The sequence below is a fragment of the Eucyclogobius newberryi genome, unplaced genomic scaffold (assembly GCF_026437365.1).
Source record: "Eucyclogobius newberryi isolate DKJ021-1_F unplaced genomic scaffold, fEucNew1.0.hap1 SCAF_12, whole genome shotgun sequence".
Classification (NCBI taxonomy): Eukaryota; Metazoa; Chordata; class Actinopteri; order Gobiiformes; family Gobiidae; genus Eucyclogobius; species Eucyclogobius newberryi.
Genome location: NW_027315746.1, coordinates 19800186 through 19817995, shown reverse-complemented (window position 1 = coordinate 19817995; position 17810 = coordinate 19800186). Strand labels below are relative to the sequence as shown.

Sequence of the window (17810 nt, the reverse complement as noted above, 5' to 3'; positions counted from 1 at the left end):
TCTTAAATTAAATACAGTATTTTTGACCTTCCTGGAAAATGGGAATGCAATATTAATATATGAAATCTGCAATAGTTGCAGTAGATTTAGAACAAGGTTGTAGTTTTCAATTATAGAGCATTGAATACATTCATTTCAGAATTTATTTTTCATAATTCTATCTTTCTTCTAGCTTACAATGTAACAGAATATGTTTTTCTTTTTTCAAATAATAATAATAATTTCAATTATGACCCAACTAATGATTATGATTGGGCTCTTTTCATAAGGCAGCTCTATAGAATAATTATGCAAACATTATATTTAAATCTCACATCATAAAACAATTGAGACTCTGAGCATTTCTTTTACTTCTTGTCAGAACATACAATAAATAAAAAAATGTCACTGGCTTTTATAATGAACTTGTTCAATATGGCCATGTCTCATTGTCTTCCTCTTCCAGTATAACATGAGCTCATTATGTAGTCACATATTGTGCGAGTGTGTATTCTAGGAGCGTCTTTGTGTGCCAGTCCGGCTGTTGGCAGCGCAGTTTGATTGTTGGCAGGTGGATCACAGCTTCTCACCGCTCAAGAAGTGGATACTGACCAACAAGAGAGGAAAAGCAAGGGAACCATTATACAAATAGAAAACAAGAAAGACGGAAAACAAAGGAGGAAGGGGTGGCAGAAAGACACAGAAAAGGTTTTGAGTGGATCCAGGTTTCTCAGCCCTCGTGGAGGAATGGCCTCTGTAGAAAAGCCGGGCCTTCCCCTCCTCCTCTGCTCCTCGTCTTACACTCAGAAAATGTGAATCTGAGAGGCTGGATCAATACGACAGTGTGTCTCTGTGTAACCCAACAAGTTTCCCAGTAATCAGGACACACGGGTGCTGAGGGTTTAACCATTTTATTTATTTATTTCACAATGTCTTTTTTTTTGTGTTGCTTTCGTGTCATTGTCAAAGTTCTTTAATCAAGCTTTGTTTAAACACAAAGTAGAATACATTTTCGATTCAATAAAAAAAAGATGATGATTGATTGAGTCGTGTAGTGTAATTGATCGGATTTTAAGCTAATCGAAATACAGTCGTTTCAAATGGTCAAAGATCAGCTTAGGGCTTTTTAATCGAGAGCACTCTGTCCGTAAGACGCAGAGTTTAAACTTTGGAGGAAGAAACTGGAGTATCTTTTGTGTTAAATGGCACTAATTATTGGAAAGTAAAAAGTGTCTCCAAGCCTTATGAATGGAGGAGTTTGTCCAAAACACTCTTTGTCTCTCCTCTTTGTGGAAAGTGACGAAGTACAAAAGTAAAAGTACTGTATTGTGTTTAACTGTACCATGCAAAACATTACAATACAAAAAGGTATCTGTACATTTTTCAGTGGATACTTACTTTACTTTTACTTGACAGCAGGTATCTGAACTTTCTACTCCACTACATTTTTGGACTGAATTATTTTCAAGGTTAAGATTAATTTCATTGTGCTCATAATGTGTCCACTGCATTTGGTCAGGACGGCTGAAGCTGGAGGGTTTTGTATCTGTTGTGCATGTTTTGGGTTGATGAGGGAGACCATAGCTCAGAGGAAAACCACCAGAAACAGGGAGAAATGCAAACTCCAAACAGAACCTGCTACCTTCTTGATGTGAGTCGTGAGTGCTAGCCACTGTGCTGCCAAAGCACATCGAGCACATTCATGGTGACTAAAGATTTGAGTTCAAGTATTTGCTTTAAGAAAACCTAAATATACTTATACTAAAAATAAATCAGGATCATTCTTTCTCAATATCACCACAAATCACTGGTTATGTTGTTAGTAATAGGAAAAATCTGTGCAAAATACTTTTACTTTTGACTCTAAAAGTACAGTTTTTAATCTTGGGGGGTTACTTTTACTTTTACTTGTGTATTTTTTGCTCCTGTATCTGTACTTTTACTCAAGTGACTATTAGAGTACTTCTTCAGTTGTGAAGGTGAAGCGTGGAAACTCATGATTATTGTAGTAGCTGTAGTTTGAGTGAACTTTTTTTGGTCAAAGCGTGTCCTGGTCAGCAGACAGGAAGCTCCCGCTGCTACATTATGGATGAGGCGGCTCATTGATTACAAGTGATAAGTGCTATTGACAGGAGGTGTGAGGGGAGCAGAAAAAGTGTCGATGCATAGGTTTATGGTTGCACCGGTGTGTTCCCAGCAAAGCAGTCGAGCGCACACACGGAGCTCTAATGGCCTGAGTCACACATTAGCATAGGCCGCTGTTGTATCGCAAGGTGCTGTGTTGTAATGAGAAACTCTGGGACCCTAGATGGAACAAAGTGGAGTCAAAGATTCACTTACTCAGAGCTAACTGCATTAAAACTGGCTCCTAATGAAATGTAAGGCTGTGCTCTTCGCAACGTGACAAGCCACTGAAAATAGTACTGATAGTGTTGTCAAGAGAAACCTTGAAATGTTATAATTCAACACACAAATGTTTACTTGACTGATCTTTGTTTCAGTTAAGTGAAGGACAAGCTTATTTTCTAAACAAATAAATACATTTTGTTCTTTTGTACGAAGAAAACTGTATCTGCAGATTTTTTGCAATTAGAAAAATAAGATGAAATGAATCCAATCTGATTTGATTTAAAAAAACACTTTAAAAACAAGTCGACCAAAGTGCCTGAGACAAAACAGAGAATGGAGAAAAGAAAAATACAGTCAAATATTAACCAGGCAAACTGAGTTAAATGCCAAAAAAAAAGAAAAGAAAATAGTTTTAAGAAGAGATTTAATGTTGAATGTTTGAGCTTAAAATAAGTCAGTTGTTTTAGTATCACGGTAACATATTTTACAATAATCACAATTGATCAGTACTAATATATGCTCAAATCATATAAAACTATAATTTCACAGCATGTGCTCATTAGTTTTTATATTTTTATTTGCCAAACCTTTTGCTTTCAAAAAGTTATCATTCTGCAGTCTTTCCTATTTGCCATGCTTTTGTGTTTGTGACTAGGCAGAACTTCCAGTCAAAGAGAAAGCAAAGTTTTGTTCAATATTGCTCCAAAGCACTGCGAGAAAATTACCCAGGTAGTGAGAGTATGAAAGCATAATGAGCCGTGTTCGTAACAGACAATTTACCTAATTCAACAAACGCAATCTCTTTTATCTTTTTATCTGAAAATGCTACCGCTCTCCATCGGCTCCTGAAATCATGTTATTATTGCTATTATGCCGCGCTTGTGTGTGTACGCCACTCAAATGCCAATGGAGTGAGTAAGCTCGCTCTTATGACTGGCTCCATCTCTGACCTTTTCCTTTTGTCCCCACCGTGTTTTCGGTTTGCATTATTCAACCGGAGCACATGCGCGTTCTATACCATTATTCTCACAAACACAGCAACATGCCCTAATGCGGCGCGACGTTGCCCCTCTCTGTCACGGAGCGCTGGGCTGTGGAGGACCTTATAGTCAGTGAGAAGCACACAGAATGAGAAAGACTGGAAGAAATGAGGAGCAGAGAAGACGGGCGAATGTTACGCTTCGATTGTGAATACCTGGTGGCAGTGCTCAGCTCCAGAGGTGGCCACGGTAAACATGCAAACCTCAACTGCTTTCTATTAATTGATTAGTCTCATTGGAATGTGCTGTGCATTCCACGTATCCAGGCCGGCGCTTCACTCATAAAAAATGGATGAAATGTGAAAGTTTAGCGGTTCAAATGCTCATAGATATACACCGCTAATAAGGGATCGATAAAATATGGCGTGCTCTAAAGTGGTGGGTGGTAAAAGTGTTACTCTCAAATGAATTATTCAGGCCGCATACCAAAACGATGACTTGTGTTTGTTTCACCAGGGAGTCTTCCACGATACCGCTCGATGTTCAACGTTTAGTCCAGAAGCCACTGAATGGCTGGAAAATTACTTCTCGTGTGATAAATAAAAGTTCTTATCATTTTGTTTTTTACATTTTATGCTTCAGCTTTTTGTAAATTAACTTGTATTATCTCTAGAATATGGGTGTTAAAACATTACTGTTCCTCTAGTCTGTGACCAGCTTTATTTACTTTACGTTTAGGTGTTCTTTTTGTAGTACAGATTTAATTGAATATAGAAATAATATTGCTTCAGAAATGATAATTAATTTTCTAGTACTTGTGGTTACATTGTGACCTGAATAATCTTGACATTTATAGTCTAGAACTACAAATACTACCACTACTACTACAAACAAAAATAGGTGTCTCGAGTCACATGATATAACCCAGTATACTCATAATACTGTATGTATGAGTAACCTAATTATAAAAAAATATATAGGTATATTTTTTGGATCAAGTTTTCAGTAAAAATAAACGAGCTGAACCATGTAAAATGCTCGGCCCCTGGGCCAGTGTTGCTTTTGTTATTAATGTTGTTGATGTTAGTCTCTTCAGTGTCTGAGGAGATTCCCTGGGCTGTGATTGGCTGTGTTGTCGGGGTAAATGTAGCTTGTTACTATGTCGCTCTATTTTACCCAACATCCCACATAGAAAGAAGTACAGAGCAAGAAGTCTGCAAAATAGGGTTGGGTTTTTATATAGTTGTCAAATGTATACGTGGGCGCAGATAATAAACTCAAAACTAAAACTAGCATCATAACTCTAAATCTGAACTATCGATGTTATTCATGGTCTTGAACTTTTCCACAACTAGTTTATGATCACATGATGACATTGAAAAAAATGGCTATTCTAAGTTTATTATGTATTTATATTGTAAGCAGTTGGAGATGATAAAGGTTAGCAGAGTTCTCTTTATTGGATCATGACATCAGCATATCTTAAGTTGGTTAAAAAGTGTGTTGTTGTTTTTTTCATCATGGTATTGCATTGGTATTACTAATGAACTAATATCACGATAATTATTGAAACTGCGTGTGGTTTCAAAACAGAAATATACTCAAACGAAACAAGTCAAATAATTATGAATATATTCTATGTGTAAACAACGATAATGGAATTGAAATTGTTATAGTGAAAATAATAATCTAGGACAGAACTTCATGGATATGTCACTTTTTTCTGCACTATCCGGTGTATTATCTTTGTCGTCGAGTATCAAGACGATACAAAAAGTACCACACACACACGTATTGTCCTCCCTTTCATCACGATTAACACTATTGCTGTGTATCGTCCTATCCCTAATGCATTGACCGCTGTAACCCAAGTCTTATAGACACAGGTGCACAAACCTTTGCTCCTCTCTCCAAACGGCTTTCTCGATATGCCTCCTGCAGACCGAACACCTCGCTGCTGCTTCCTGTCTTTTCATTTTCACCTCGCAGTCTCCTTGTTCCTCTTCCTCCTGTCACCCTCACACACAGCAGGAGACAGCCGGGGCAGGCCATGCACAGGCACGTACCTATAGAGGGTCACACTGCCTTATGCGAGCCTGGGAGCGCCAAGACAATGTTCTTACCAGAGGCATTCAACAAGAAGTGAGAATCAAGTGTGAATCCACAAACATTCAAAGTGACAGTGACAGTTTGTGGCAGTGATAAAAAAGGTGATAAATCTGTGGCTTGTGTGCGCTAAGAAAAGCAATGGGTCAAGTTAAATGCATTGAGAAAGATCTACACAACTCTATATGCTCTATACGACACTAATGATTGCAAAATGTTTTGACAATAGAGATGTCACGATGTAAAATGTTAGTGTTGCAATTATTGTGAGATAATTATTGTTATGGTTATTGAGACTTTGACATAACAACAGGGAAATCTTTAATTGTCTTTCATTTCCATTGACTAACATGGTGCTGTAGGAAATTTAATTTTCTGAAAAACAAAATACAGATAATTGTGGAATAAAAAAAATGACGGATAAAAAAGTTATTTCTATTTAGGTATTTTTTTTTGGAAGATACAGTTAACTAAAAATACTTAATTTTGCTTCTAAAATTGTAACATTTTCTTGAATATTTAAAATTTGACTGCCATTATTAAAATATTTGTTTAACCCGCTCGGTCTGCTGTAGGTGTGAATAAAGTAGGGTTGTTATAAGTATTGAAAATCTGATATGAATTAACACTAAAATAGTGTTGAAACTAGATACTAAAAAAATACATAAACAGGACACATTTTCCCGAGTTGTAGAATGATCTTGAGCTTTATGGGAAGTATAAGACCACATGGTAACATAAAAAGTGCAATTATTTTGTGTGGAAAATGTTTAAAGACCATTAGAAAAAAAAAGACGTGTGGTATTGAAATCGGCATCAAGTCTGTTCCTTAGAACCAAAATTAAGCATGAAATTTTAGTATTGTCATCATCATCACTAGAAAAAAAACCCTCACAAAGCCCTTCATGTCTTGGTGTTTGTTTGTTTTACATCCTTCCTGTTTGAAATTTAAATGTAATGTTTTGCATAAGTCCTCTGAATGTCTGTGCCTATAATGCCGGTTCATTTTGTCTCACATTTTGCTCTCAACAGCTGTGACTCTTGTAATCTCCAAAAGAAAATTATATGTTTGCTGATTCTGCTGCTGTCTTACACATACATCACAAACAAACCGCTTGGATAAGTTGTCTGGATAAAATGTGAAATAAACATGTTTACAGTATCTCACTACATGGTTTCTTATGCATTTGTTTTCTTGCTTTTCTTTTGCAGTTACGTTGTTGGATTCTATGTCCGCTTTGGCTGACCTTGGCTGGGAGGCATATCCAAATGAAGGGGTGAGTACACAACTCTATACACCACATGCAGTAGAATACTAGGAAATTAAATAGACCATTTGGATGAATAGTGTGATGATGGACACACAGTTTCTATTGAATAATAAATCTTTCAATTTAGTCTTTCAGATTGAATGCATACAATTAAAGGGGTATTTAGTGATAAACTATAACATATGTAGATCATAATTTTATATTTTGTTCATCTGCATTATTGATTTAATATACCTGTATTTCCCTTCTTTTTTCATAGTTTTGGGTGCGACTTGTACCTATATTTATACTTATATACTTATCCTTATACTCCGGAGCGACTTATATGTGATATTATTTGTTATTTTCACACTTGCAACCGCATTTCATACTCCAGTGCAACTTATATATGTTTTTTTATTCTCTATAACACATTTTTTGGCTGGTGCGAATTATAGTCCCGAAAATACGGTAGTAACATTTCACCATAATAAGCTGCACAGTTTCATATTTGTGTTTTTATTGTTGAAAAACGGCAGCATGTGATTTTTGAACCCAACGTATGTTTATGACCTAGAGTTAAATAACCACAAGCAAGCACAGAGTAGTGGGCTGGGATAGGGGGTAGGTAAAAACAGCATTTTTCTGAGCACTCAAGCCTCCAATGCAAGACAAAGTATAACTCTACTATACTGGAGTAACATAAAGCTCATCAAAGTCGGTTTCACAAACATGTCCCCTTTAAGAACAATGCTTCTAGTCCATAAAGTATCATTACAAACTGGAGGTCTGAGAGGCTGAGGAAGTTGTTTTTAGGCAGCCGTACGCTCTAAATCGGGAACCAGCGCATGGGAGTTTACACATTATTTCCAGTGTGCTGAAAACGCCGGGCCACTGAAGACGGCCATTTAGTCACGGGTCACGATTTTTGGGGGATAGAACGAACGAAGGACTAAATATTGCTTATGTAACCGGTGCGGGTTGCGTAAGAAGCCCTTTTGCAGGTATCAGGGTTGAGCGAGTTCGACCATATCACATCAAGAGAAAAGAAGCCCAAAGCTTTCAAGGCATAAATAAGAGCTCGTTCTGTATGTCAGTCCTGCACTTGAACCATTGAAAAGAACTGAATTAGTTCTATTGCCCCTTGAGTCACACTTCCATTGTGCCATTATACTATATACTGTGGTAAATTGCAGGATGCCACACAGTATTTCATGGTTTGGGTGCAGCGGGGAAACAGGGCTACAGTGTGCAGGGACTCAAGGATATCAAGTTCACCTAACTAACGTGGTCTGATTGTGTAGCCGCAGCATGTTTATTTGGCTTTGATTGCGTAGGTGCTTTCAGTAGAACAGAATCCTTTCCATCTGTGCCTAAGAGGGTCAATTTCATATTCTACCAGCGAGTTATTTATGGGAAAAATGAACGTACGCATGAACAACGGCAAAACATGTGTTAAACGTTTGGCTGCTGAAGTCCTGAAGCATAAACTATAAATGTTATAGTTTCCAATGTACAACGCCAGATTTACTTTGGGGCAGAAATGTAGGACAGGTTTTTACAATAGCCTCGTTTCAAAATGTGGAATGGTAAAAACTTAGCAGCATTGTAAATCCACCAACTTCTTAAAAGATCGTAACAGTGGGTAGTGTCAGTTTTACAGTTTCCCAGGTTTCGCATCATAAATCATCAAAAGTAGCGGTCACACTATATATAAACTTTACAGTGTGAAAGAGTTGGATTTGAAATCGGAGCAACCATGACAGATTTTCACATATTGAAAAGAAATAGCCAATAGTATAATTTGAATTTCTAATGCCTCAAAAATCACCTTATTGCAGCGCTAAAAACAAATAAAAGTGACAGAAGCCATGTTACACGTTACATTGTGCAGGCCCCAAGCCTGAATACATCTGCAAATGATTCTGTGTTCATTTGGATGGTGTACGTTCAAAAAACACAACAAAAAACGTGAAAGATAATACTTAACAGCTACAGCGAGCATCATTAGACTCATGATACTGTATTTTCCCACCATTGGTGCCACTAACAAGCCACACGGATAAAGACACAGGGGAAACGGGCTTCCCCATGTTGGTTCCCGCACAAACTCTATCAACCGCTTAATCTGGACACGGAAATTGCTATATTTAATAAAGCTGGTTAACTCTGAGCTTTCATCTTGAGTCTTGCAGAACATGAAAGTGAGAGAGCTATCAGCCAATGTATGAGAAGTGCTTTTGAGTGGGTTTGGTCGCTCTGCAAGTTACAGACCTCAAAACACTACTATTGCTTTTCTGACTTTTCTGATGAAGGGTCTGTCACCTGTTCGTCTCCATGGTGATGTTGGCAGCGCACTGTTAATAGTGAGGTTATATAAGATCCACTGTTGATTGAAAAGAATCTTGGTATAGTTTCTTGCAAGAAAGACAACCTGTCGCAACAATGTTCAAAATAATGTCAACCATAGAATGATACGTCTGTCAAAATATTTCCATAGATTGAATACTGAGACTGAGAAAAGGCTGGTGACAGGACTCGCTGTTCTGAGCTTTCATATAAGGAGGGATTATCTAGTTGACCTTTCACATTTAAAGCCACAGATTGGGCCAAACAAGAGCCATTTCCAACCAATCACAGACCACTGTCTACCTGAATTAGCCCAAACCCACACTTGACCCCCTGAGGTCAACTTTAATCCAAGCCATGCAGCGCCGGATATGGTTGAGACGGGCAAAAGCGACCCACTTCTGTCACCGAGCGGGGGTGTTCCCCGTGAGGGACATAAAACAGATATGAACTAATGATGCTTCCAAATGGACGCCCCTCCCGGGTTCCTCGATGTTCAACTTCTGCGCTTGTCACCGCTAAAGCCATTCCAGACTTCGCAGGGCAATTATCCTCATAGGTGAAGCCATTGGATGATTGCAAAAGCAGGGATATTATACTAAGCTGGTTGAACTTAGACTGATTCGACATCTCTGCTTCACTTCAAAGCAATCAGGCGATCCGCATGCTGATTGGCCGAGGTGATTGAGGGTCCAGGAGAGTGTTCTTATTTTCTACACGCGAATTAGAGCTCACCAACATAAATGTCAACATATTAACCCACAACAAGTATGCATTTTGACATACCAGAGGGCAAATTTGTTACACACACGCACAGTGCCCAAATTAAAAAAACATTTAGTGACTGTACCTGATGCACTTTACATTTCAGCCTTTTGTACATTGTGCAGTGAAAAGACATATCTTTAGTTAATCTTTCCAAAAGTTTAATTTCATAAACTTGGTCATATACCAGGGGGGGTTATACAAGGAGCTCCCAAACTTTTCAGACTTTTCAACTTGGGACATCCACTACAAAATTAAATGGACACAAATTATACTTTTTACTGTTAAAACATTTAAAATAAAAGTAGTTTATTGATTTATTTGACCTAGATTGACTAAAACTAAATCAATTGAATAAATCAATTATTGTGAAATCATGTCTTGAAATCATCAGCTCAGTAAACTCAGTAAACCAAACTCCATGCACTAGGACTTGTCCTCTATTAACAATTAAAGGGAATAAATAATTTCACCTTTTGTCAGGACAAATCTTGAAAATTGTGACTTTTCTTCTCACAGTAACTGTAACTCTAACATTTTACATCAGGACATACTCATGCCCATTTTGCACCTTCTTCAAATGAAATAATTCCAATAGGAACATTGCACTGATGTTGAAGAGCTCAGCAACATCTCGGTTCAAACCATGAATTTCCAGTTTAATTCTTTTCCCATGTGCTGTCACATGGGTGTTACTGGCTTTGGTGAGTGCAAAATCTTTAGAAAAAGATTATTTCTGAACACAAATAAGAAACAAAGCACAGTACAACCCAACAAACTAACAGTTCAGTTTATTTACCATGTCCAGTATAAAAAACTACATTTGAAAAAAGGTTTGAGAAGTCCAAAGTGCATAGCATTTATTCTTTTAGGATATGAAAAACCACACGAAAAATAGTTTTACTTACTTCCTATAGCTCAAGATTCTGATTGTAACAACACACCTGTTCTTGTCGGACACGCTCAAGTGACAATGAACAGACTTGCCAAGTATTGCACCAAATCGCAGCCCAGAAAGTGGCAGTAATCCAGCCACTCCAAACTGGGCCCACAAAGAAATAAACAAAGACATCATAAAGCTCCCTTATCCCTCAATGACTATTCCCATAACTGCCTTAATCACCACTCCCCATGGGCTTGGTTTTGTGTATGCGTGTGTGTGTGTGTGTGTGTGTGTGTGCGCGTGTGTGTGTGTGCATGAGTGCGTGTGTGACCATCCTGTGATGTCCGACTGGTCTCAGCTCAGCACAGATGGGTCCGTTTAGCTGCCAGACGCGGTGCTCGTAATTTCTAAACATTCATTTTCTTCTCCGTTCTACACGCCACCTCCGAAAATATTTGGTTTTCCAAGTAGATTGGACTAGAGTAATCATAGGCTGCTCAGGTCAAACCCACGGAGAAAAATACGGACCAATGTGGAAAAATGTGTCGCTTAATGAGACTGAGAGTTATAGGATGTTCAAAGCAGGATTAAATTAAACTTATACAGCCCCTCAACCGAGTCAAAATGCCACAGATACTTTGGTATGCTTTATGTGACTGCCCTTTGGTCTTTCTAATATATAGAAAGGTGTTGGACTACATGTAGGACTGGTTAGAATGCGACCTATGAGTCACACTCGCTTTGCCGTTTCAGAGGCAAACTTGTTTTTAGAGTGCAAAGAGTGCAAAGTATGCGCTCGTCTCACACAAGAATGAAGGACTGAAGCTGTAACTGAACAATGGGACATGTTTTGTGTGTTGTCGACTTTTGTTAAATGTGTAAATATTGTCTCAGTGTTTTTATGTTATTTTTGTTTGATAATGTCAATACATATTTGAATGAAAAGAAAACAAAAGAAAAGGTAGAAGCTTAAAGCAGGTCATAGTCTGGACTGGGTGTGGACGATATTGACAAAAATGGATATCTTGAAAAGGAAAGACAACGCAGTATGTTCTGACCATAGTGTAACTGCTGTGTTTACCCAGTCCAAGTATTTAGTCTAAGTCTGTTTTTCTTTTTTTTTGAGTATCACCTTATTTTTATGCATGCCTTATTTGATCGTAGTTTATATTTTGCTATTATTATTCATTGTTTCACGCGGCAACATATCTCCAAAAATGTGCTGACAATGGCAATAAACCTTTTTCTGATTCTAATTCAGATTATGTCACTCCAGCTGAAATGTGTTAAAACATGTCTTTAAACATTTTAGTTGAGGTTTTATTATCAGATAAATGTGAAATGTCTGTAAAATGAATTACAGCCTGCAGAAATATCATCTACCACAATGTTTTTTTTCCCAATTCAGTTCTTTTTGTTTCCTTTTTTGTCATGAAAGATTCACTTGATATTCACATTTTGCATTTCTTTAAAACAATATATTATTATATTAAAGCCTAAATATAAATCATGCCTAAAACCAACAATACAAAACCCAAAAGAGAATTAGAGGAGCTGAAATGTTGTTTGCTATTGCATGCACCAAGTTGCTTTTGTATTCAACATTGTCATTGAAACATGTATTATGTAACTGAATAGATTGTCAGTGACATTTATTCCAGTTGAGTGCAAGGCTAGCTCCCTTTCTCTCTTTTTCTCTTTCTCATGGTGAACTGCTGGGGTCAAGATCAGAGGGCTTTGGGCAGGCCTACGCAGTGGAGGCTGCACAGGCCTGAGATCACAATCATGATCATCGAGATCATAATCAAGAGAGCTTTTGCATAAAAGAAGGCCGTGTGGTTCTGTTTAAGCGCTCTGGATTTGAAGGTGAAATGTGACATGCTTCTACTGTGTTGCTGGACCATCACATCAGATTATAATCACGAAACCAAGCGCAACTAGCTTCTTTTAAGCTTTTATAGCAGCAGTCATTGCATACTTGCCTTTGTTGTACTATAATTTGGCTTTTTAATTTGAGAAGAGTGTGGTCATTGCAGGTGCACTTGTGTCCACATGTTTTTCAGTGACCGAAAGACGAGATGCGCTCACCTCAATACATACTAAAGCCTCAGTCTTAGCATGATGACAGGAAGCTTGCAACAAAGATGGTGGTCCACTCAAGTTTGACCACAATTGAGAGATTTTGTGCCTTCGTACATCTGTGGAGAGTTTTGCGTGTCTCTCTAGAAGGATCCAGTTAGCTTCCATTTAAGTGGATCAGAAGACACTGGAACCGCAACTGTTTGTTTTCCTTTTTTAAGAAAGCGAAATTGGATTTGTGCTGTATGAGAGTTTAAGTCTAGGGTATGTCTTTGTAAGTGAATGTGCGTGGTTGGTGTGTGGATTGAAATGTTTTCCTGCTGCAAGAAGTGTTCTCAATTACTGGTCTGTAGTCAGAAGTGGAACCAGATGGCAGCAGATGACGGCAGACAAAGTAGCTCTGTCCGGGCCTGGTCCTCCTTGTTTTCTGGCTTCTCTTTAAACCACAAACTCCTATAGAAGTGTTGAATATCCCGTTGACTCTAGGAAAATATACTTCTGCCCACAGACAAAGGCAGTCCTTCAGTCACTATGACACAGGCCATCACTCACAACCAAACTGACACGCCACGCTTTTTTCACAACAGAATGAGGTGTTCTTCACTGAACCGCAGCCTGTATCCCATGAGCACTTGCAAGTCTCGAGATGCTTTTGTACACCGACGGTAGATAATCTTTTGGATCGTCTCATGTCGAAATGGCCTCGTTGTTATTGAATTCCTTAGCATCGCTTATATTCAATAAAAATGAATTATTCTCATGCAAAGCAGCAGGGAAATAGTAAACGTACATACAAATAAACTATGTCACTGTTCTATAGAAGGGTCAGCCAACAGCTTGTCTCCATGGATATTGCTTTACCTGGAATGTTCTACAGTATGGCATTAAACGTATCTATCTCAATGGTGACAATAGCACATCAGATCTGTGGAGAGACAAGCTTGCTCACAGTGAAACATATGATTTTTGAGCAATAAAACATGACTGAATAGTTAATGCACACTGTGGAACTTCCCTGGAAAAGCACAAAGACAAGCGGCATTTTCAGTCCTCTAAGGCTTATTTCTTGCACTTTTGATAAATCGTTATTGCAAGAACCAAGAGCAAAACTTTGACCTCGATCACTAAATTCCTGATGCTTTTATGCTTTGTAACATTGGTGCATCTCTTTTCGTCTTAAACATGGCTGTGTGTTCCTCAGTGGGAGGAGATTAGTGTGATGGATGAGAGGAACACGCCCATGAGGACCTACCAGGTGTGTAACGTGATGGAGGCAAACCAGAACAACTGGCTGAGGACACGCCACATCAGCAGAGAAGGAGCACAGCGGGTGTACATCGAGATCAAGTTCACTCTGAGAGACTGCAACAGCCTGCCTGGAGTGCCCGGCACCTGCAAGGAGGTCTGTACAGAATCACTCACACACACGACACCGATCAAATGTTTGTTTTATTTTTTATTTAGAAGTCTATGGATCTCAAATAAATCAAATGGGCAATTATAAGAAATAGTGAGGGTTAAAGTCAGTAAACTCTTGGATTCTGTATCTTGAAGTCGCTAATCTTTTCCTCAACTTTAGTGGTACAGATATGATTCCAAAATATGAAAAAATCTCGTTGGAGTTGTGCATTACAGCATGTTGCTTAACTTTATCTTCAAATAGAATAATACTTTTTCCAAAATAAACAAAACTTAAAGCAACAGCAAATATAAGAAATGCACTTCTCCAAATCAATTTGGTCTCACAATTCTTCTTTGACTCTGTCTTTTTGACTGTGGTGCTCAGTATCTCATCTCAGTGGTAAGGCAACTCCCCAGTTTTCACTTCACTTTCACCATCTGAGAGTGCCCCCTGCCACTCCTCGCTCTCATTACTTCTGCAGAATGAGCTCCACACAGGCTGGAGTTTGAAAGCGGCTCACTGGCCATCCAGACAGATGGGCTGAGGAGAGGCAGTGGAACAGAACTGCAGAAATACATCACATTGAACGGAAACATGTTCCCATTGTCAGCAACGCTTTACATTGTTCACTTTATCTTGTCTGATAAGTTCAATTTCATAACTTTGACATCTGTTGCTTTCTCTTGCAGACATTCAACATGTACTATTATGAGTCCAACAATCCCAACCTGTGGTTCATCAAAGAGAGTCAGTACGTCAAGATAGATACCATCGCTGCAGATGAGAGTTTTACACAGGTATGGTAACCCTAACCCTGACCCTTAGGGTGCGTTCACACTTGTGCAATCACATCAAAATTGTTCCTAAACCCAAAACTTAACCTGGACTAGACCAGGACTAGAATAGGACCAAACAGAGTCTACATTAGGACTCAAACTGAGCTCAAACCAGGACCAAACAAAGGCAAATGTGAACGTTATAAGAAACCCCATAAGAAAAGTAAAGAAACACAGACTGCAAAGTGGAAGACTTTGCACTTTCAATTATATTCCTTATTTACTTCTAAGACTATTACTGTGTTATAAATTGCTATTAATGTAGAAAGTAATCAATGCCAAGAATAATTAATTTAGTTTGCTGTATTTTCAAACTTATTTGACTGTACTTCTAAATCTAAGTGGAGAATTTCCAAGAAAATTAACTGAATCTGGCAAGCTCACACATGCTGCTGCTCACACGCATTAAGATATGTGTTTAAAAATACATTTGTCCCCGTTTGCTCCCCCATAGTAACGCCCATGTTCTGCTCCTGTCTGCAGGTGGACGTGGGCGACCGCGTGATGAAGCTGAACACAGAGGTGCGGGACATTAGTAACCTCAGTAAAAAGGGCTTCTACTTGGCCTTCCAGGACTTGGGCGCGTGCATTGCCCTGGTGTCCGTGCGGGTCTTTTATAAGAAGTGTCCCTTGACCGTGCTGAACCTGGCGCAGTTCCCAGACACCATCACGGGTGGAGACACAGCGCTGGTGGAGGTGCACGGAGTGTGTGTGAACGCCTCAGAGGAGTTCGAGGCTCCCAAAATGTACTGTAGCGCAGATGGAGGCTGGCTCGTGCCCATCGGGAGGTGTGTGTGCAAACCCGGCTTCGAGGAAAACAAGGATGTCTGCCAGCGTAAGTAAATGAGACGCTTTGCTCAGATTTGTGTTTTTAATCCAGTTATATGCAGTAAACCTTATTAATCTGCTGAACTGTCTGGCCTCTAGTGACAACATACACACATACACACACCCTGGTCTACTCATATATTATATTAATATTCGGTTATTGATAATCGTGATTATTCAGGACACAATATGACAAAAAACTAAAAACCTAATCATTGTGACGATTTTAGAAGAAATTCAGTGTAAGGTTCAAAAAATGCGTCTAAATATATTTCTATATCTTTTTATTTGGCACATTAACTGTACTTTGTCATTTAGAAAGTTTGATGTCATACAGCTTTTAACAAACTTGAGTCAATGGGAATGAAAGAACAACAATGTTTCACTGTTTGGTTGAGGTCTCAGTAATTGTGAACAGTCTTTAAATCGTGTTTTCTCATAATTATTGTAATATCCTTAGTTATATGGAATACTTTGAGGACTTTTCAACATTCAAACGATTGGTTATTTTGTTTTAAAAGTTAATTGCTATTGGCAACTGCCCTATTTTTGTATCATTCTGAAACCCATGGAGAGACATTTGCTAAACCAGCTATAATCTACTGAAAATTACATTTCTATTTTAGTAGTTTTCCTTCCACAGTGTTTCAAATCAAGCATTAGTGTGATATAGCACACAAGTTATACAAGGACATGAGGCAGAATAAAATAACATTTTCTAAACGCAAATGTGTGCGCGATAATATAAAACTGGAAACTGCTCTCAACACTACAGAACCTTCAGACACACAAAGGCAGCAGCCTCTGAACAAGGCCAGGGCGAGTGTAACATAAAAGTAATATACCTCCCGTAGGTGGTTATATGTCCTTGAACTGAAACATTACTGAGAACATTATTGTGCATAGACGTCACTGCTGCTGTTCAACATATTGAAACTTTTCACACACTTCCATTACCTAAAACTGCTAGATTTGCTCTTTTGTTTTGAGTGTTTGTGTCATGGCTGACTATTTTATTTCTCCTGAGTGCTGAGGCATGTGTGTGAAAAAGTGCCTATTTGCCTTGGGAGAAAGATTATTGAGTCATAAACCTCCACTGACAGAGCATGCATGCGTTTTGGCTTTTTCTTATGTATGTTTCTATGGCGCCATGAATTTGTGAGTGAGCAAGCTGTAATAGAGTCCTAGCACCATCTCACCTGTCCCCACGGGCTCACTTCTTTCCCGAAAAAGAAAGCGCATTCACATATTCATCACTGCAAACTTCAGAATCTCTGGGCAGAATGCAATTTCAGTTGTTTTGGAGGAAAAACACCACCCAGACGCCTAGAAAACTTGGCACCCGGGCCTTGGAGACAATGCGAATTGGAACAAGCTGTACCCGGCAGACTCTGCATACTGGTAGAATGTGCACAGATTGCGGTGGCACTTCAGCTGCATCTCAATTAAGAAAAACAAGTGCGCCTCGTAAAATAACATGTCGCGCTCATGGTTGATACTCTATATTGTTTATCGGGTCAATCTGACACTGCAGATGGATTGACCTCTGACATTCTGTGACCTCATAAGTCTGCTCAGCGAGTCTTATCTCCCGGCGGAGGATAAATAAAGTGAAGTAAGCATGTTTAACAAGCTAGAAACCGACTCAATAAGGTCCGGCTTGTGAGCATGTGGCCAAGGGTCATGATGGAGTCGTCCTGACAAGTTGGGGGCATAGGTCATCAGATTTATGGGTCTGCTGCAGTAATTATGGGTCAGCACACTGAGTGGATGTACAATTGCTTGGTATCATTAGCATAAAAGGGATAATTAAGATGTGCATTTTCAAAGGGAGTGAAAACAAAAAGTTGTAATCCGTTAGTAATGAGTGCTTTGCTGCAAGGGACGTGTGCTACACCTACTTATGTTTGTGATATTAAGGATTTGCATACATTTAAAGCAGATATTTAGTTGGAAGCTGTACTTATAGAACGCTGATTCCATTTTTAATGAGGTATTATAATC

General features: G+C 38.7%; 2 protein-coding genes across 6 annotated transcripts in view; both read left to right on the top strand.

The window, feature by feature from the left end:
* epha4b (eph receptor A4b) overlaps nucleotides 1-17810 on the top strand; it is an 81522-nt gene that overhangs the window by 7790 nt on the left and 55922 nt on the right. For all 4 annotated transcript variants that reach the window (XM_072441272.1, XM_072441271.1, XM_072441270.1 and 1 more), the window contains exons 2-5: nucleotides 6627-6691; nucleotides 13942-14142; nucleotides 14832-14939; nucleotides 15462-15813. In XM_072441272.1, the coding sequence (XP_072297373.1) occupies nucleotides 6627-6691; nucleotides 13942-14142; nucleotides 14832-14939; nucleotides 15462-15813 (726 nt within the window). The remainder of the gene's footprint in view (nucleotides 1-6626; nucleotides 6692-13941; nucleotides 14143-14831; nucleotides 14940-15461; nucleotides 15814-17810) is intronic.
* The window catches only part of LOC140356384 (phosphatidylinositol 4-phosphate 5-kinase type-1 alpha-like), a 155279-nt gene that overhangs the window by 94323 nt on the left and 43146 nt on the right, over nucleotides 1-17810 (top strand). The window lies entirely within an intron of this gene.